We start from the raw sequence: 20826 nt of genomic DNA, 5'->3' as shown, positions 1-20826 counted from the left end.
TACCTTTTTCTTTTTGTCTTTTTAAATTATATTTATTTATTTATTGAAGTTTTATTTTTTTTTTTTAATCATCTTGATCAAGAGGACCTTGTTGAGGTGGTTTTGGACCTCCAGCAGGTTTAGACATGATGATTTGATCAACTCTGAGAACGGTACAGGCAGTGTTTGTTGCAAGTTTGAGAGCGTATTGTTTGGAGACAAAGAGATCGAGGATGGACATTTCGAGGGCAGAACGTGGGAGACCAGTTTCGATATCCAAACCAGCGTCGGTGGAACCCTTGGTGTGAGCAGCATAGATGGAAGCGATGGTACGAGTGGCATTGTGACCGCTAGTTTCAGAGAGGGCACGTGGGATGACTTCAAAGGCTTCGGCGTAGGCACGGATTGCGTATTGAGCAAGACCTGGGGTAGAGTCTGCAAATTGTTGGAGTTGACGAGACATTTCCAATTCGAATGCACCAGCACCACCGAGGAAACGACCGTCCTTGCACATACCCTTGTAGACATTGACACCGTCGTCAATGGCACGTTCAATATCGTCGAGAATGTTATTTGTCGATCCACGGACTACCAATGTCGAGATTTCAGACTCTTCCTTGTTTTGACGGAAGATGATACACTTGCTGCTACCAATCTCTTCAACTGCAATCTCATCACAGTAACCCAATTCCTCTGGGATGGGAGCTCCCAATTTAACCAATGGTGTTGCTCCAACAGTCTTGCATACACGTCTCAATTGGAATTTGCTTTGCATTCTAATCAACATGATTCCATGTCTTTCAATATAATGTAATGCCATTTCTGATACAGTTGATCCTGAAATAATAACTTTTACTCCTGATTGTGCAATATCTTCAATTGTCTAAAAAGTAAAAATTAGTTTTTCTTTTTTCTTTTTTTTTCTATTTCTATTTTTTCAATTTCTTTTCTTTTACCTTTTTAATTGAATCTTCTTCACCTTTTGAAAAACTAAGGAATTCTTGTTCATTGGTAATGAGAACTTTACCAGAGGTTTCAGTTTTACCAACATCGATACCAGAGGCAAATACGGCAACCTTTGCCTTTTCAACACGCTTGAGGGTACCGTCGGTGTCACCAATGACGACGAAACCCTTGATGACGGTAGTGTCACCGACACCTCCACCTGGAACCTTGGTGACTCTGATATTGTCGACGTTAAAGTTGGAAGGGTTCTTTGGACAGACTTGGACACAAGCCTTGGCGATCAAATCAGACAAGAGGTTTTCGTAACCGTATTGCTTGCTGGCCAATGAAGCCTTGAGACATTTCTTGACTTCCTCTATATTACGAATGTCGCCGAGACGATATATGACCAATGATTCCAAAAGTTGTTGTGCCTTTTCACCAGCACGTTCATAACCAGCGACAATCTCGCTTGGATGCAAACCCATCTCGAGCAATGTGGCAGACTTGTGCAACAATTCACCGGCCAATGAAACGACAGTGTTGGTGCCATCACCCATTTCACGTTCTTGCAATTGAGCAGCCATCACCATCATCTTGGCGGCGGGATGGATGACATCGAGCTCCTTGATGATTGTGGCAGCATCATTGGTCACAAAAAGCTTCTCCAAGTGGTTAATGATCATCTTGTTCATACCATTTGGACCCAAACTTGTCTTTGTAATCTCTGATAGTTGTTTGCATGCTTCAATGTTTCTTAAAATGGCTTCATCTTTACCTGCAAAATGCTTGGTACCATCTTTTAACATATCCCCTAATGATAACATCTTTGTATTCTTCTTCTTCTTTAGATATAAATATATATATATATAAATATTGTGAGGAAAGAACTATCAGTAGATTTACAAAAGTAGAGAGAGATAGGAGCTATCTCATGAGCCTTTGAACATGAAAAAAAAAACAAGTTCAAAAAAAAAAAAAAAATACGAAAAAAAATTACTCATCAAATAAGTATTCATCATTCGTTCGTTTTTCATTATTACATTAGATATATATTAAAAAAGACCGATTTAAAACATGGTACTATATGTTGTTGGATTAGGATTAGGAGATGAAAAAGATATTACAATTAAAGGATTAGAAGCAGTTAAATCATCGGCCAAGGTATACTTGGAGTTTTATACATCTCTTTTGGGAGGATCGACAAGTGTCGAACGTATGGAAGCATTCTATGGAAAGCAATTAATATTGGCTGATCGTGAATTTGTTGAATCTGGTTGTGAAGGAATGTTGGAAGAATCTAAAACTATGGATGTTTCTTTTTTAGTTGTTGGTGATCCTTTTGGGTAAGAGAGAGAAACAGAGAAAAAGTAAAAAGAAAAAGAATTAATACTTACTTTTATACTTTGTTTGTTTATATTTTTAGAGCAACAACACATACAGATTTAATAATGAGAGCAAAAGAATTAAATATAACAGTAAAGATTGTACACAATGCAAGTATTATGAATGCAGTTGGATGTTGTGGATTACAGTTGTATACGTTTGGACAGACGATTTCAATGGTATTCTTTACCGATACCTACAAACCAGATAGTTTCTATGATCGTGTCAAATCGAATCGTCAAGCTGGTCTACACACACTCTGTCTGTTGGATATCAAGGTGAAAGAACAAACCATTGAAAACATGTTGCGTGGTCGCAAGGTCTACGAACCACCTAGATTCATGACCGTCAATCAATGTGCGGAGCAATTGTTAGAGATTGAAGATATTCGTGGTGAAAAGGTGTACGATGAGAATACTCTTTGTGTCGGTATGGCTCGTGTCGGTCAAGACGACCAACAAGTCATCACCGGCACCATGAAGGAACTCGTCAGCATCGATTTCGGTGCTCCTCTTCATTCCTTTATTATCTGTGGTGATATGCATTTCCATGAATTAGACTTTTTTAATTCATTCCGTATTAATAAAGAAAATAAGTAAAGTAAAGTAGATAATAGTAACTAATAAAATGTAAATAAATAAAAAAAAAGGAAAAGGTAAAATTTAGACACTTGTGAAGTTCATTGTTCAAAATATAGATAGATTATATTATATATCTGTTTCTATATCTATATTTCGTTAATTATTTCAAAAATGACTCAACTTCCTCTTCTTCCTCTTCATCATCTTAATAATGATCGATAAATTAATATTATATTAAAAACTATAGTGATTCGCATTTATCAATCAATCTATTTTTATAGATTTGCATTTATCAATTGGCTTAATGCCAAACAATTTGAAGCAATCGATTGGTTAAATCTAAAGTGTGGCGATCAACTTTTGGCTCAAACACATCAACCAAAACTTTACGGCAACACTTCTGCTTTTCAAAAAATCTATAAACTATTAAAATCAATGAATAATAACAATCAACAAGAAGAAGAAGGATTAAGTCAATTATTTAATATAGTTGAAACTATATCACCTTAATCATTTTTGGATTTGGAATAATAAAGAAAAAAAAAGAAAAATAAAGTAAAAAAATAAAAGATTATTATTGACGAGGTTTCTTGATGAGAGGTTTCCTTAAGAGATAATCTTCTTGCATTTCCTTTCGATGACTCTTCAGATATAAGTAGCAAGCTAGTCCAATTCCAAGTGTACCCACTGTCATTATTACCAGTTGTGTCCAATGAAAAGGGTATTCTTCTTTTACTTTGTTTTTTTGTTTTGGTTGGTTATCCATGAAAAGGTAAAATGATAGAATCTTGAAATATTTTATATGATTTGGTGAATTAAAAAACAAAAATTAATAATTAATAATACCTTGTTGGAAGACGCTTGACCTTGGAACTGCCTTAATTTTTATGAGAATTTTTGAAATTATTTAAATTATTGTTACTTTTTTTTTTTTTTAATACAACTCCGCTTTTTACCGAGCATGTGGCACTTGTGTGAAGTTCATTGTTCATCAAATATATATATTTATATATTTATACATGTTTATTTATTTATATACTGCAATGACTCAACTTCTTCTTCTTCTTAATAATGATCAATTATTAATATTTGAAAAACTATTTAAATTAGTTTTAATACAAAATAGATATTTATTCAAGACTATATTTGGATGGGTTAGAACTATATACTTGGAGTATTGGAATGCAAAAAAGTCACAATGTTACAACTTTAAAGATATAATCAATTTGGTAGAGACAAGAACATTGACTCATTATAGTCAAATGCTTACACCTTGTCTCATGAAACTAGTCATCAAACACCTCAATCCTCAATACAATGATGTGTCTATTACCAATATTGATCAGTATACATTTTCACTTAATACAAGTACGGCTGATGAATCGTCATACTGTTATACACGTTTCATAGGTAGTTCATCAACCATTTACAACTTGATTCAAGACAAGGAGACGATGGAGATGGCTTGTAGAAAAAAGTTGCTCAACAATTGTATTGATCTAGAGTTGGCTTCACATCCACACTTTTCATTTGCCTACTTTAAAGTATTTATGGAAAATACGATTCATCGTCGAAATGGTAAAGATCAAGTTCAACAACCAATCAATGTATTACTCAATTTTTTAGCAAAGACTGATGTCTCTCCAATTGAATACCTCGAGATTATCTTTAAGCACAAGAAACAATTCGAGGGGTTTGGTTCGATTACTCCTGCTGATTATTATCGGTCACCTGGAAATGACAGAAACGTTCTCGATTATTGTCCTTGGGATCAACGTATTACAACTCATGCTGAATTGGTTGCCTCTCGAGACTATTACATTTACACATTCAATGTACTAGATACTCCAACAGTTGAAAAGGTTTCAAAGGTACTCGATAACTTGTATTATAGTGGTCGTGGAGATGTATTGGAATGGTTGGCTAATCATCTCGTGTTAAATACCCCTCAAAATCAATACCTTGGATTACTTGTACTTATCAAATGGATACAATATTGTCCAAAAGGAGGCAAAACAAAGTTTTATTTCTCTCAATTACCATTGGAAGGAATGGATAATATTACTCTCTATTTTTATCGATTTGCATTTATCAATTGGCTTAATGCCAAACAATTTGAAGCGATTGATTCGTTAAATCAAAAATGTGGCGATCAACTTTTGGCTCAATCTCCAAACACTCACACTACCACAACCATGACTCCATACCCAAAGCTTTACGGCAACACCCCTGCTTTTCAAAAAATCTATAAACAAACTATCGACCTATTAAAATCAATGAATAACAACCAACAAGATTTAAATCAATTATTTAATATAGTTAAAACTATTTCACCTTTATCTTTTTTTGATTTGGAATAATAAAGAAAAAAAAAGAAAAAAAAAAAAAGTAAATTACTAAATGAAAGTCTTACTATTGTACCTACAACAAGTAAGAACAAAGCTAGATTTTTATTTAATAAAAAAGTGACATTGGTAAAAGTAATAACAAGTAGAGATTAGAATGATAAAAAAAATTATTATAATTTACATTTTAAAATTGTTTGAGGAGGTAGAATTTAATTTAATTAGTTTTGATCCTTGAAACTGTCAAAAAAAAAAAAAGATTAAAGTTTATTATTGAAGTCTTGATATTGGCAAAAAAGAGAAAATAAATAAAATTAATGATAAACGAAGAAAAATTTTATTTATCGATTATTATTGATTCTTATTGATTATTTCAAATATATTATTTAATTATTATTATATATTAATTATATTAAAAGTTATTAGTAATTATTAAATATTGATTATTTGGGATTTATCTTGTCTGAATATTTTTTTATATCAATGGAAATAATTTGTACAATCCATAAGATCATGAAGACAAGTTGAAATGTTGGTTTGTATCTATTGGGTATATCTTGATAAAAAGCCACACACTCCATGATGCCCACCGGAACTGCTGATATTGCTGATCATTCTAAGAACTAACCCAAACTTGAAACACTTATTAGACTGCTGGTGATTTGACCATTAGAAGAGTGTTTTCAGTGTCATGTAAATGGCAAAAAGAAAATAACAAATAGCATTAAAAATAGTAACTACAGACTAGTATGACATTTTGAAGTATATTAATATTATTATTACTATTATTTTTTTTTTTATGATGAGACTATTTAATGAAATAAGTTGATCTACATGCACTCAATAAATAATATTGGGAGAAAAAAAATAATAAATAAAAAGAAATGATAATTAAACCTTGGTGGCTAAATGTCAACACTTCAAAGTTAAAAACAAGAGTAAGATTCAATTTGAAGGACTATCAACAATCAGGCTGGTGGGGTTTTATTATCCATTATTTCCCTTCTCTTTTTCCTATTTTTGAGGGGTCGAGTGCAGATCACCCCTCAAACTATGACCAATAATTATCAAACTGGTATAGAAACAGTTAACGGTTCAAATTGAAGACAATCAATAATCAGTTTGGGGTTTACTCGTCACCCATAACAAAATTATGATGATAATTGGAGATCCAACAATTAAACCTGTGGTTTGATGTACGAACAACCCTTGTCTTGGCATCCATCAACAATATATTTTCGTATATTAAATCAAATTGAAAAAATGGTTTATTGGTAAATAAATAAATTGTGGTGTATGATAGTGAATGAGTGAATAAGTGACTAACTAATGTCTGCTGAATGACTAACGAACGACTCTCCATCATCCTGGCTCCTCCTTTCTAACATGTATATATCCACGTATGGAAGTATATATTTAATTTTTCCATTTTTATTCTATTAAAAACCAACTATGATAGTATTCTTTGGGAAATTAATTTAATTGTCTAGTAAGGAAGGTTTTATTTTATTTAAAAGGTTTGTATTCCTTCACATCCTCCAAGTTTCATTTCTGAAAAGTATGGAGTGAGATTGGTGGCCAAGTTCCCCTGGTGGGTTTAAACTGAAGATTTTGATGCAAGGATGATGAGTAAAAAGATTATTGACTGGGTTTCTTGATGAGAGGTTCTCTTAAGGGATAATCTTTTCGTCGAAGTTTTTGTTGATGCTTCAGATATACGTAGTAGACTAGTCCAATTCCAAAAGTGCTAACTGTCATGATCGGCACAAAAAGCCATTCAGGCATTAGTACTTCTTCTTTTTGGTTGGTTATCATCCATTTGATGAGAAGATAAGGTAAATGCCTGAAAAAATTTATGATTTGTTAAATGAGAAAATAGGTAAAAGGTAAAATGATAGAGGGTTAAATATTTCTAAATTGTTTTAGGTGTGATTTATATTATCTCTATTTTTCTCTTTAATTATTTGAAATGGTATGTTCACCTTGAACCTTTATTTAAAATAATAGCTTTTCATTTAATGCACCAAAACAATTTAGAAATATTTGTTGTTTTTTAATAAAAAATAAATAAATATGAAAAGAAAGAAGTCATGGATAACCCCGGTCATCGACCTCACTTGAAAACGTATTTTTTAAAAAAAAATATATATTTATTTTTAATAATCATTTGGTTTTGATCTGGCCATTTGTTTATCTCTGAGAGACATGAATTGTTTCTTTCTAATTCTATCAGCTTGTTTAACCAAAAGGAATGGTTTGTTACGTTTGGCTTGTTCTTCGTTTCTCATAGAGTTACCAGACTTTTCACGACGAGCCTTCTTGGCACCATACTCTCCTCTATCTGCTCTACCTTGCAAGACACCATCCAATCTTTCTTGTCTGGTTTGTCTCTTTTTCTTGTGATCACCAATCAAATTGTCTGGATCAATGATACCAAGTGGATTGTCATCGTCGTCCATATCGCTACCTTGATCTTCAAGGTCATCCATATCTTCAATCTTGCGCTTCTTTTCAATGACATCTTTAATCATTCTCAATTTTTGAATCTTTGCCAAATCCTCGTCTGTTAAAATTCTGTCCAAATCAACCTTTTCCTTGTCAAGTGCATCTTGTTTTTTCTTTTCTTCTTGTTTCTTTTTCTTTTCTTCTTGTTTTTTCTTTTCTTTTTCTTCATCTTCATCTTGTTGTTGTTGTTGTTGTTGGATCTCTTCATCATCACTGACAGATTCCCATTCACCATCATCATCCTCACCTTCTTCTTCGTCTTCACTGACAGATTCCCATTCATCTTGGTCGTCATCTTCAGATTCTTCCTCTTCTGATTCTTCCTCTTTTTGAATTTGTCTCTTCTTGTTGTTGTTGGTGGTGGTGGTAGCAGTGGTGGCAACTTGTTTCTTTGATTGTTCTTGTTGTTTCTTTTTGTTAATTTCTTGCTTGTCTTGTTGAATTTGTTTTTGTTGTTTGGCTTGTAACTTTAACATATCCTTGATATTGGCAGTACCTTCAAATGCTGCACCAGATGACTCTTGACCAACTTCTTCTCCTTCTTGTTGTTCCTCTTCTTCTTCTTCTTCTTCCTCTTCATCATCACTATCTTCATTTTCATCAACTTCTTCCCACTCACCATTATTAATTTGATCTATTAATTCTTCATCAACATCTTTCCAATCTTCTTCATCATCATCATCTTCATCACCACTGACAGATTCCCATTCATCTTGGTCACCTTCTTCTACTTCTTCTTCACCACTGACAGATTCCCATTCACCATCATCATCTTGATCATCTGAAGCTTCAACATCATTCCAACCTTCTTGATCAGAATCTTCTTCTTCTTCTTCACTCCATTCTCCAGCTTCATATTTCTCCAAAGCTTTGTTTAATTCTTCATCGTAGAGAAGTTCGACACCTTCGACACCTTGACTAACCTTTTGTTGACCGAATTGGAGGACAGGAGCCTGCATCTTTTTGTGACCGTCTCTGCCACGCTCCTTCTTGGGGAGGAGATGTGGAGCAACCTCTCTAAAGAACAAGAGAAGACTACGACCGGCCATCTTGACACCCTTCTCCTTGTTGTCCTTGTATTGGATGAGATCGTGCAAGAGCTGCGATTCCATGGCAAGTGGAGCTCTCGAGCAGATAGCACGGATCGTGTTGAGACCGATGGCAATGACCTCTGGGTTGGACCCATCGTTGGCAAAGTATTTGGCAATGTTTCGAATGACAGGTTTGAGAATGTCGGGGTCGACCAACTCGTGACAGGCCTGTGCGGCAACAGCCAATATATAGGTGATATTCTTTTGACTTGGTGTGAGAAGCTTTTGAATGTATGGGTAAAAGTTGTAGAGCAACAATTTATGTGTCGACACGAGACGAGCGATAAAGTTCATCATCAAGAGACGATTGTCATACTTTTCAGTGGAACGACGGAGTTGAGAAAAGAGACGTTCGGCGTATCCCTGTGGGTCGTGGATCAACTCAATGGCGGGGAAGTTGGGATTGCTACGTCCTTGATTTTGTTCCTTGAGTTTCTTGAATTTATCCTTTGACTTTTCGTAACGACGTTTACCGGAACGTGTCTTTTTAGAGACCTTGTTTGAGAGTGATTGAGCCTTCATCTCGGCCTTGGCCTCCTTTTCACGTTCAGCTGCCTCTTTTTCTTCATCGTCGGTCTTGTCACCATCAATCTTGAGGAAAAAGTTTAATGCAGTTGATACAATCTTACCATTCTTTGAAAATACTGCACTTGCAATTACATTTACTGTTTTAATATCATGCCTATAAAAAAATAGAGAAAATAGAAAATAATATTATTAATATTATTTTAAAAAAAGAATACTATTTTTTATGTCTATATATATATAAATATTTACCAAATCTTTCTTTTAAATAAATCAATCATAACTTTGAGAGACATGACAGTAGCAATTTCAGAAGGATCAGACATCATTGTAAACATAAAGTTTTGAAGTGATTTGTTGAGTTTGACATTCTTTTGCTTGATGTTTGTATTTTTAATGTCGGCGACAATGTACGAGTAGAGAAGTTTACGAAGTGGTTTGTCGTGTACACGGAACAATTTGAAAAAGAGAGACAACAACGGTATCTGTTGCATCATGTTTTTGTTACGCATTAAAATCAATGATTTAACCAATACACGTCTCAACTCTGGTTCAAAGTTGGTACAACTATTCTCTAATAAATCACATATTTGTTTTGGAAAGTCTTTCATATCTTCTGGATAACATGCACTTACCTAAAATATATATATATATATATATATAGATAAAAGTAAATAAATAGAGATTGATTTGTTTGTAAATATATAAACTTATATAAGTCTACTGCTTTTTTTCTTCTTCTTAAACTAAACATACATGAGATAAATAACTAACCAATTGAGAGAAAGATTTAAAATCTTTAGTTGGTTTTAATTGAAAGATTTGTAATTGAGTAAGATAATGTTGATATTGAAGTTTAAACTCTTCCTTGTAGGCAGGTGGATCTCTCTTTGTTAGATTCTGCAATTGCAGTAAATCTATAATTCTTGAATTACCACTTGACATTTCTCTCTCTCTCTCTTTCTACTAGTGTATTGTTTAACTTAATAAACTATACAATATATATATATAAATAAAGGGAGTGAGGTAATAAATCAATTAAATAATAAGAGAAAATAATGATACAAATCGACTCGTTCGTTTTTTTTCTATTTTTTTTTTTTTTTTTTAATTTTTTTTTTTCGGGCACGTTGATGAAAAGATGGATAATAATATCAATTTGATAGTTTGTTTTATTTTATTTAATATTTTTAAAAGGATCATTTAGTTTTTTAAGTAATGTAAATATTGGAAATGGTTGATATTCACAGCCTTCACGGATGATATGATAGAGTTTAGTAAGTGTTTGGTAGTAAGTGTCTGTTGTTGGTGGTGTTGAACCTAAAGAGATTGATTGTGATTTTGGAATTGAAAATGTAAAACTATTGATGGAACTATTGTTGACACGTTCGATGAGAGGTTTGACATCTTCAAAGTTTGAAAAGGTTTGGATCTTTAATTCTCGTACCGATGATGTTGGTTTGGATAACGTGTCAAAGAACCCACCATTGGTCAAATAGAATGATTGTACTTGTTCTTTGGTAGCTATTTGGTGTCGCATCGATACACGATAGATCTTGGTATGTTTATCGATAAACTCGGCAATTCTCTCAACATTGGCCATAGAGTAACACGAAATGGTCAGGTCTTGCAAGAGTGGGAGAACGTCAGCACTGGCACCAAAGAATGTGGTAAATGCTTCACGGTTGTATAGAAAGTCGACATGCATAGTTTGAATGTTCGCATGGAACGCAGGAACAATGTAATCAAAATGAACACTGTAATCAGTGATATTAGATTGCAAAAAGATTGGATACGTTCTTTGTTGCGAGTAGATGACAGTGTCTAGTTTTTGGATGGATGTTTGTAACTTGACAAAATCAATAAACCCTTGTGACTGTTTAATCTTTGGATTGGTGATACCAAAGGTATGCAACTTTTTAAAGGTATGCCCCGACAACATAGTCCATGGGACATGATTGTGTTCATTGAGATAGAGTGTCTCAAGATTGTCAATGACCGACGGGCACGTTAGAATACAAATCAAATCGATTTGAAAGTTATCAACCGATGGTTTAACATCTAGATGTAGATGAACGAGATGGTTGAATGGGAGGTACTCTGACAGTACAGCAAAACGAGGTGGAGCCATCTCCATTTTAAAAGATTGTAATGATGCAAAACATTTGTGACCCAACAAATATTTGAGACTGGAAAAGTCATAATTAACAATAGTAATCTTTGATTTGAAACAAAGTCTTTTAATTTGATGTTCCTCTAGACGATCGAGGAACTCTCCAAAATGGTCGATTGATGTTTTGACACCTCCACGGCGACTGAAATCCTTTGGAAGAAAACTAACCTCTAGTGAACGTAGTGAGGTGGTGGCAAATACAATATTCTTGACCGTTGAAAAGAATGAACATGGTACTATGATCTTGGAGACACCCATATGAAACATATTGGTCGTTTCATTGAGTATGTTGGCACGACGTATCGACTGTTCAACCCTATCGGTAAGTTTGACCGATCCCAAATCCGAGTTGAATTGTTGTACCATTCTATGCCAACGCCAACATACCATCGATAGATCCTTTCTAGCCGGTTGATAAGATTGACACAATTGATAGATAATTGTCTTTTCAACATACATTGGAACTACATATGGTTTCATTTCACCTTTTTCATTGATGATTTGAATGGTTCTATCTACAACTGCAGTCGTAGTAGTAGTAGTAGTAGTAGTGGTAGAAGTTGAAGTAGTAGTAGGATTATTGATGATTATTAATTGATCATCACTCTTTTTCAAATTAGATACTCCTACAAAAGAAGAGATTGATGAAAGTGCAGATCTGACGAATGTTTTGGTAAGTGGTTCCATGATTAATAACTTGAAAAATGTCATATAATTATTATTAATAGTTGCTAAATATTCATTATTATTATTATTATTGATTATTTGATTATTATTTAATTATTAATTATGTGATCACATGTAAATATGTATTTTAGTTGATGTTAACAATAACATTTGGTATTGTTGGTTGTGCGGGTACTCCTTCCCATTCCATCTCATTGTGTGTTGCTAATAAATCCAAGAAAAATAAAAGAATAGGAATAAACTGATTAGTATCATTATCATTCTCTTTGATACAAAACATAAACCACCAATGGTGATTGTGAATACCTTCGGAATAGAAAACTGATGATCGTCTCAACAACCCCTGTACATTAAATTTTTAAAAAAAAATGAAATCGATTTGATTGTTGATCGAAGAAGATTGCAAATATATCTAATCTAGTTTTTAAAAAGACAAATACTTTTTATAGTAGAGTATTGCTTTAATGAAATTTATATGTGATCATGTTGTAAATATTTAAATTGGTTTGGTAAAAGATAAAGATGATGATGATGATGATGGATGTAAGTAGTAGTTGGGGGGGATTGGAAATTCGATGAATAAAGTTTGGTATCATATGATATTATTGATAGTGCCTCTTTTTTTTTGTTGTTGTTTAAAAATATGTATGCCCAATCTCTCTATTCATTATTATTATTATTATTATTATTACTATAGTTATTATTATTATTATTATTATTATTTTGATTATTATTATTTAATATATATCCTATAAAGATTATTATTATTATTATTATTATTTGTTAACCAGCAGCACCAGAAGAAATGATATTTACTAACCAATCCAAACCTTCATATAAACCAACACCTTTAATGGCAGATGTCTTTACGATCGACCATTGTCTATTTTTAAGTTGACTTAGTTTTAAGCCTTCTGATACCTGTGCCTCTGTCAATGCACCGGGTAGATCTTGTTTGTTTGCAAATACCAAAAGAGGAGTCGTCTTTAGTTCCTCCTCTGATAACATTGCCACCAACTCTTCATTGGCTATTCCCAATCTATCTGGATCACTACTATCCACTACATATATAATTGCATTTGTATTTGGATAGTAACAACGCCAATATGGCCTTATCGCACTTTGTCCTCCTAAATCCCAAACTAAACATCAACAAATATATAAAAGTGTTAACAAACATCCTTCCATCCATCCATCTTTATCATTTCTATCTCTTTCTTTCTTTTCTCTATTATACAAACCTTGGAATCTAATATTTTTATATGATACAGTCTCGACGTTGAACCCAATAGCTATTATTATAGTTTAATATGTGATTGATGGTTTGGTTGGTTGTTAGTGTCTTGTTGTTGTTGTTTCATTCTAATATATTGTCATCTGACAGACAAACAACAATGATGATGTGTGTTGTCTGTCTGCTATCAATAATCGTACATACTAGGTATAGTTGTTAAGACTTCACCGCATTGTAATTTATATAATATAGTAGTTTTGCCTGCACTATCCAAACCCAATATAAGAATACGAACATCTTTATTACCAAATAATCTAAAGAACATCGATGAGAATAGATTACCTAAATAGTTATATATATATATATTGATGATTAGTTGTTGTTTGTATATTATCTATTATGTCAATGTTCTTGTAATTGTCTGATGGATCTTCTTTCTTTTTTTTTTGGTTGGTTGTTGTTTTAGGAGTAGTTGTTACACCATCAGGTTTGTCATCCTTTTTAGAAGAAGTACAATATGATGATTTGGAGACTACATACCCATTATATGATAAAAGTTGTTTGTTTATATATATATATACACAGTTTAAACTGTTTGCCTTAATGACTCTTCTCCTTCTCTATCTCTCTGTGATGATTGATTATAATCTTTGTTGTAGACTAGTTGATCTCCTCCTTTGCTCTCTTTTCTCTTTCTCTTTTCTCTTTCTCTTTTCTCTCTAATGATGATATAATAAATTTATTATCATGAGCAAAGACCTTTACTTTAATTAATAATAAGAGTTTGAGTTTCGAAGATCTTTTTTAAAACTTTTCACCTCCAACTCCTCCTCACCTCTCAGTGAATGAACCGATTTTAATTATATATTTATATTTTTATCTGTAGTCCCACCCAACCAACAACACTCAACCAATATTAATCAATCATAAATCTATCTATCTATCCTATCTATCTAATCTTAATTGTTGACTTTTTGTTATCAATAATTATTATTATTATTATTATTATTTTTTTTAGAAAACTAATAATAGGACTATTATTATTATATATATATATGTTTGATTTATTAATGTTTGAGCAATTGAGTACCCTTCTTTTGAGCACTATGGATACCTTGAATTCTTGATTTTTGTCTACTGTTCAATTTCTTCTTCTTTATCGACTTCTTTTTAATTGCAACTTTGTTCTTCTTTGGTTTGTCCATTGATACATCGTCGTCGTCAGAGTCATCAACTGGAGTTGGTTTATTTTTGTCGATTTGCATTGATAAAGCTTGGATTTCTGGTGGAATGTTTAATGCTATAGATATGATATTGGATAAACGATGAGATTTGAAATGGTATAAGTCATCGATCGGTTGATTGTTCTTTTTTTTTTTTTTTTTTCTAACAATAAAAGAGAGCATATATATAGTATAGTACTAGCAGTCTACCTATAGTATATCCTCTACTGTTGTTGTTAAAATATTTAAACTATATAGTACTACTAACCTTCAGCACCAGATTGATCTGAAAGTTCTTTTGCGAGTTTATCGGTAATATCTTTCAATCTATTAGCTTCAAATACTTTAGTCTTTTGTCTCTTGACTCTGACATTTCTTAATCTTCTATTACTGCAAACTGATTGACCCATCCTATTTATTTATCTCTATATATTTAAACTCTATTTACAAAACAACAACAATAATAATAATATTCAAACTGTCGTTCGTTTTGAGCGACACAATTTTTCGATTTTTGGTTATTATTTTTTTCTATGACAGAGGTCACCATTGGTGACAAACAAGTCACAAAGCTTTGGTCAAGTTAATCAATCATTTAAATTTAAGTAAAATAGATAGATAGATAGATAGATAGATATGAGTGATTGATAATACATATATTCTCGAAAGCACACAATCAAGAAGAATCTTTAAGATAAATTAAATTAAATTTATAAAGAAAATTCATATTTTCAAGTAAATTAATGAATTACCACCTCTGCAAGGAAGGAATATATATGAGTTTGTAACTAATTAGTTATAGTTACTATTTCATACCTAGATAGATATATACATAGTTATAAACAACTTTATTATCATCTCTCTCTCTCTCTATTTATTTCTTTCTTTTTAAAAATGACAAACAAACATAAACAATTAGCACCTTTGGGAAGACCAACAGGTCATCGTGAATTAGATATAGTATCAACGTTTATGTTGCATTGTTGTCATGCCAACTTTGAAGAAGCAACCAAACTAACCAATGTTAATATGAACAAAGATCAAATTCAATCATTCTTTAATCAGTCACTCAATTTTGGTCCATTTCAAGGTATCAAAGATGCAACCGTCATTGGCAATGGTCATATCTATCTTACTGTACTTCACAATACTGATTTACAATGGGTTTTTTGGGTAAATAAACAACAAGGTCGTATTGGTGGTTGGGATTTTAGGTATACATATATATATATGATAAAACAACAACTTGATATATATGTTATAAACAAAGGTTATTAATAATAATTATTTTTTATTTTATTTAGAAAACCAGGAAACTTTAGAAAACCAACAGAGAATGGACAAAGAATTATAGATATATTAGAATCATCAACACAACATTTACAACAACAATCATTAGAGATTAAATCATTACCACTTAATCATCATTTTAATGTCTCTAAAGTTTTAAGATTACAATGGAGTACTCCTATTACAAACGATCGTGATTTAATGTCTGATGGTAATTTAGAATTAATTCTGCCACCAGACAGGCCATTCCAACGTCATGGTAGTTTTTATGTTTTATCACCACAACAAGGTGTCACTATATTGGGTAAATACAATAGAAATTGTAATACCTATATTGCTTTACAATTACCTCGTCCACTTCCATCATCCATCACCTATGCTTTGGATATATTCTTTAGTCCACAACCAATAACATCAAATCATTATAATGATCAATGGGAATTATCAAAAGATGATCCATCTCAATATCTTGGTATTACAACTCATACTTCTGCTAAAATTGATCCATTTCATCCAAAGGTAAAACAAAGGTCGATAAATAATCACACAAAAAAAAGATACCAATTAAATATACTTATTTTATATATTTAGATAATTGAAATTAGAAATGAAATATTAAGAGGTAAAGAAAATTATACAATATTAGAAAAAGCAAAGGTAATAGCTAGATGGGTTGGTGATATACCTTATGAAATGATTAAACCTGGTATGCAATGGCCTACACTTGAACAATATCTATCAAGTGGATTCAGATATGTAGAGTGTGGAGGACATGCACTCTTTTTTGTAATGTTGTGTAGAAGTGCAGGTATACCAGCTCGTAGACTATTCCATCCATGTTTGGATGCACATACCAAAAAGTTTGGATCACATTGCATTGCCGAGTTTTATGATTCTACACATGGATGGATACCAGTAGATGCAACAGAGAAATTTGATGAACACAATTCTGGCCAATGGCTACGTATACCAATGTCAACACCTGGTCTATTACCAACTGGTTTTGCTCTCACCGTCGAATCAATGGACGGTCACGAAAAACATGCCATCAATGCAAAACATAATAATACTCTTCAAGATTGTCATATTGAATGTCTTGCTGATTATTGTCCAAATATTAATATTAATCAAAATAATAATCAAAATAATAATAATAGTGGTCCTCCATCCTCTTAAGATAGATAGATTCTACAAAAAAAAATAAAATAAATGTTTTTTTTTAAAAAGTAGTGAAGATATAAACTTTGCAAAGACCAACAACCGATCCATCCACTTTAATTTATTTATTTATTTATATTTATTTGTATTTATTTAAAAAGATGTCATTAATAACATCAGGTACATTAAATACATTAGTAAAGATACTTGCAAGTGGAGCAGCAGGAGCAGTTATCTATTGGGTGATTAAAAAGACATCGATAGAAGACGACCAAATCCAACAGATACTTGAATACGAAAGAAGACAATACCAACTACAGTTACAACAACAACAATTTCAACAACAACAATCTACATCATCTTCATCACTACAATCATCGTCTGGAGGAATCAATCATAAGCGATCGAGATCATTGTCCAATTCGACCGATGCATCGATCAGTCTAGTCGATCTATTACAAAATACACTCATTGAATACATCTTGGGTGACGATACACACAATGTAATAACTATTGACAGTTTGTCTACACTCGACTATGCATTGATGCGTATGAATGAAAATAATGTAACTTCACTACCCGTCGTCGATCTTCAACACAAACAATACATTGGCATGTTATCAATTGTCGATGTCTGTAGTTTTCTTGGTAGTCAACCAACCAATGAATTTGCTCCAAATACTTCTGTTGCTGAAGTTTTAAGTAAGCTATAAACCTTATATATCATAGTACATATATATATATATATATATACTAATTTTCTCTCTCTATCATTTTTCTAGAATATAATAGAGAACCATTTGTACCATTATTTGTAAATTCACCAATTCAATTATTAATTCATATCATGACACAACGAGTATCACAAGTTGCTATCATGTCAAATGAAACAGTTGTAGTAGATATTGTATCAAGATTAAATGTCATTAAATTCATCTATGACAATATTGAAGCACTTGGAAACAAGTCAAGTGCATCACTCTCTTCATTGTCACTGCTTTCCAAATCGATCACTACCATCAATTCTTCACAAAAAGTAATCGACGCTCTACACAAATTAAATAATGAACATATTACAGAGATTGCTGTTGTCAATGATGATGGTCATTTAATTGGTAGTTTTAGTTCTTCTGATTTACGTGTATGTAATAGAAAAAAAGAATTATTATTATTGTACTTTATTAATTATTTCTTTATTTTATTTATTTATAGAAATTATCAATTTATACATTTAATAGATGTTTGGAACCAATTTCAATGTTTATTAAAGTATCAGAAGATCCATTAGCGATTGATGAATCAATTATTATTAATCCATCGTCTACACTACGAAGCACGATTAGAAAGTTTGTAGAATCTGAATCACCAATATTATGGATCGTTGACAATCAAAACAAACCAGTCTCTGCAGTCACACAATTATCTCTATTGAAATACTTTTTGAATTTGTCAACATCGATGAATGACTAATGTACTTTGAATTTGAAATGTTGTAATAATAATAAATAACGATTAATAAAGAATAATAGTAGTAGTAATTACATACAGTCTAAATGTGATCGGCAAGATCCAAAGGAGTCTCCAACCTTGATCGTTTTTTTTGTTTGATCTTGCATTGTATGTTGGTAAAGTCTAGGCTCTCTTCTTTGATTTAGTAGAGAGACCAACAAAAAAGATAGTTCAAAGAAGTAAAAGATCAACTGTAAGCGTGCAGTTCTAGGGTCCTACTCTCTTTTCAATTGACTATTAAATTTCATAATCAAACAAATTGTCAAACGCGAAGACGATCATTGCTAGCGTGGGGGTTTTAAAAACCCCTAAAAAAGAAAAAAATTATTTAAATAAACATTTTGCAAAAATTATCTCTTTATATATTTTAATTAATTAATGACTTCAATATCAAGCATTATATTATTAGTACTCTTACTTATCGTATCTATAGTATTGGGTAGTGATCCATTAAATGTAGATAAAGAGTTTGTCGTAAAACCAGAAGGGAAAGAGACAGTAGAACTAGTACATCAATCACTAAGATGTGCTATCACATATGAAGCTTCTGGTGGTATGATATATATATATATATATATATGAATATGTTGATGATACCAGTCAAAACCTGACCAGTTTGATCTAATTATATGATTTATTATACGTTTATTTAGGATCAAGTGAAACATGGGCTATTAATATAGTTGATAATGGTGATGGTTATATGTGTATGATTGGAAGGTATGTTTGAAATATATATATATACATATCTTGTATCTAGTCATTGACAACTAATGATATACCTTTTTGATGACATTTATAATAGACCTCAACCACCAAGTTATATCTTGTTCAAAGACATTACAATATCATTTACCAATGGTAAACAATCTTTACATACTGCAGAGTTGATGGACAATGATGGTTCATTATTAATTAAAGATCAATTTATCATTGATGATAAACACAATGTACGTCCTGGTCGTAATTGGAACAAAAATTTGGTATTGGCAACTTTACTACTTTAACCAAACCCAATGAATGATATATTATATTATATTATATTATATTATATTATATTATATTATATTATATTATATTATATTATAAATTATTCTATCTACATTTTATCTATCTATTTATTATTATTATTATTTAGTTTAATTTGATTCAACAGTAGGTTCATCGGAAACGGTACCAGTAGTAGTGGTGGTTCCGTCAGCAGATGTGGTTGATGATGGGGTTGATGATGTTGATGGGGATATTGAGGCAGCGGCAGTAGCAGCTGTAACGGCAGCAAGAGCATCCTTTTCCTTTTGTTTCTTTGCCAAATATTCCTTTGGTATTGGCATCTCTTTCATATACTTTTCAATCTTTCCACCAAATACAACGTGCATCAAGTGTTCCTTTTGAACCAATGTACTCTTTGGTGAGAGTAATTTACGAACAACTTGTCTTGATTCTTCCACTATAGTAAAATAATAATAATAATATATTAGTTTTTTAATAAGAATGATATATAGATAGATGATTGTAAAAAGAAAGAAAAAACATACATTGATCTCTAGTAGCACCCTTTCTTTGTTGACCCAATTCCAATTGATAGAGTGCCCAATCCATCTTTCTTTGATGTTTAGATTCTTCATCTTCCTTTACATCGGCTACAGGGGTGGCAGCTTCATTCTCCTTTGCTAATCTAGCAGCTTCTTTTTTAGCCTTTTCTTTAAGTCTCTTCTTTTGACCAACACTTAATTTAGCTGGTTCTCCTGTCGATGTCGACTCTACAACTGCTGGTGTTGTTGTTGGTGGTGCAGCAGTAGCAGTAGTGGTAGAAGGAGTATTACCTAATTGAGTTCCTGTTTGAGATTCCATTATTATTAGTTAGTATCTATCTATCAATCTACCGAATTGTTATATTTGAAGCATGGTTCGTTCGTTTTTCTAGCCGATTGTCGTGCTTTGCAAAAATTATTATTAAAATTAATAATTAAAGTGGAAAAATAATCTGCTACAACTACTAAGTAGCAAAGGGGAGAGATGTGTGGTTTATATGTATAATAACCTCTCTCTCTCTCTCTAATTATCAGTCGATAGTGCACTATAAAAGTCAATGGTTATATACATATATATAACAGATATGAATAGTGGGGGTCTCAATTCTTTATTTTGAAATCTATTCTCTACACATAGATGGTGGTGTATTATTATTGTTTGCA

At 32.1% G+C, this 20826-nt stretch overlaps 11 protein-coding genes across 11 annotated transcripts; 5 read left to right on the top strand and 6 right to left on the bottom strand.

Moving 5' to 3' along the window:
• Positions 1 to 64: 64 nt before the first annotated feature.
• cct8 (chaperonin containing TCP1 theta subunit) lies at positions 65 to 1751 on the bottom strand (the record flags this gene model as incomplete). Its single annotated transcript, XM_004357202.1, has 2 exons — positions 65 to 862; positions 936 to 1751. The coding sequence occupies 2 exons, from the start codon at positions 1749 to 1751 to the stop codon at positions 65 to 67; spliced, it is 1614 nt and encodes a 537-aa protein (XP_004357258.1).
• Positions 1752 to 2001: 250 nt separating this feature from the next.
• Positions 2002 to 3401, top strand: dph5 (diphthamide biosynthesis protein 5; the record flags this gene model as incomplete). The annotated part of the gene is made up of 3 exons (XM_004357201.1): positions 2002 to 2270; positions 2351 to 2905; positions 3173 to 3401. The coding sequence occupies 3 exons, from the start codon at positions 2002 to 2004 to the stop codon at positions 3399 to 3401; spliced, it is 1053 nt and encodes a 350-aa protein (XP_004357257.1).
• A 533-nt stretch (positions 3402 to 3934) lies between these two features.
• On the top strand, positions 3935 to 5251 carry DFA_02533 (uncharacterized protein; the record flags this gene model as incomplete). Its single annotated transcript, XM_004357200.1, has 1 exon — positions 3935 to 5251. One exon carries the CDS (start codon positions 3935 to 3937, stop codon positions 5249 to 5251), a length of 1317 nt encoding a protein of 438 aa, XP_004357256.1.
• Positions 5252 to 7392: 2141 nt separating this feature from the next.
• Positions 7393 to 10302, bottom strand: sdad1 (SDA1 domain-containing protein; the record flags this gene model as incomplete). The annotated part of the gene is made up of 3 exons (XM_004357199.1): positions 7393 to 9514; positions 9610 to 9992; positions 10114 to 10302. The coding sequence occupies 3 exons, from the start codon at positions 10300 to 10302 to the stop codon at positions 7393 to 7395; spliced, it is 2694 nt and encodes an 897-aa protein (XP_004357255.1).
• Positions 10303 to 10534: 232 nt separating this feature from the next.
• DFA_02531 (uncharacterized protein) lies at positions 10535 to 12241 on the bottom strand (the record flags this gene model as incomplete). Its single annotated transcript, XM_004357198.1, has 1 exon — positions 10535 to 12241. The coding sequence occupies one exon, from the start codon at positions 12239 to 12241 to the stop codon at positions 10535 to 10537; it is 1707 nt and encodes a 568-aa protein (XP_004357254.1).
• Positions 12242 to 12344: 103 nt separating this feature from the next.
• Positions 12345 to 13995, bottom strand: arl1 (ARF-like protein; the record flags this gene model as incomplete). Its single annotated transcript, XM_004357197.1, has 6 exons — positions 12345 to 12523; positions 12910 to 12966; positions 13048 to 13359; positions 13396 to 13509; positions 13656 to 13793; positions 13992 to 13995. 6 exons carry the CDS (start codon positions 13993 to 13995, stop codon positions 12345 to 12347), a joined length of 804 nt encoding a protein of 267 aa, XP_004357253.1.
• A 116-nt stretch (positions 13996 to 14111) lies between these two features.
• On the bottom strand, positions 14112 to 15084 carry DFA_02529 (uncharacterized protein; the record flags this gene model as incomplete). Its single annotated transcript, XM_004357196.1, has 3 exons — positions 14112 to 14215; positions 14566 to 14751; positions 14943 to 15084. 3 exons carry the CDS (start codon positions 15082 to 15084, stop codon positions 14112 to 14114), a joined length of 432 nt encoding a protein of 143 aa, XP_004357252.1.
• A 484-nt stretch (positions 15085 to 15568) lies between these two features.
• DFA_02528 (uncharacterized protein) lies at positions 15569 to 17140 on the top strand (the record flags this gene model as incomplete). The annotated part of the gene is made up of 3 exons (XM_004357195.1): positions 15569 to 15888; positions 15979 to 16483; positions 16556 to 17140. 3 exons carry the CDS (start codon positions 15569 to 15571, stop codon positions 17138 to 17140), a joined length of 1410 nt encoding a protein of 469 aa, XP_004357251.1.
• Positions 17141 to 17283: 143 nt separating this feature from the next.
• Positions 17284 to 18592, top strand: DFA_02527 (uncharacterized protein; the record flags this gene model as incomplete). The annotated part of the gene is made up of 3 exons (XM_004357194.1): positions 17284 to 17824; positions 17905 to 18263; positions 18335 to 18592. 3 exons carry the CDS (start codon positions 17284 to 17286, stop codon positions 18590 to 18592), a joined length of 1158 nt encoding a protein of 385 aa, XP_004357250.1.
• A 417-nt stretch (positions 18593 to 19009) lies between these two features.
• DFA_02526 (uncharacterized protein) lies at positions 19010 to 19638 on the top strand (the record flags this gene model as incomplete). Its single annotated transcript, XM_004357193.1, has 3 exons — positions 19010 to 19184; positions 19285 to 19351; positions 19437 to 19638. 3 exons carry the CDS (start codon positions 19010 to 19012, stop codon positions 19636 to 19638), a joined length of 444 nt encoding a protein of 147 aa, XP_004357249.1.
• Positions 19639 to 19770: 132 nt separating this feature from the next.
• On the bottom strand, positions 19771 to 20482 carry DFA_02525 (uncharacterized protein; the record flags this gene model as incomplete). The annotated part of the gene is made up of 2 exons (XM_004357192.1): positions 19771 to 20078; positions 20167 to 20482. The coding sequence occupies 2 exons, from the start codon at positions 20480 to 20482 to the stop codon at positions 19771 to 19773; spliced, it is 624 nt and encodes a 207-aa protein (XP_004357248.1).
• Positions 20483 to 20826: the final 344 nt, after the last annotated feature.

Source organism: Cavenderia fasciculata, assembly GCF_000203815.1.
Source record: "Cavenderia fasciculata unplaced genomic scaffold Scf_Dfasci-G-b-190b03.r1-5, whole genome shotgun sequence".
Lineage (NCBI taxonomy): Eukaryota > Evosea > Eumycetozoa > Acytosteliales > Cavenderiaceae > Cavenderia > Cavenderia fasciculata.
Note: the sequence above shows the minus strand (reverse complement) of the source record. Positions and strands in the feature narration are given on the sequence as shown.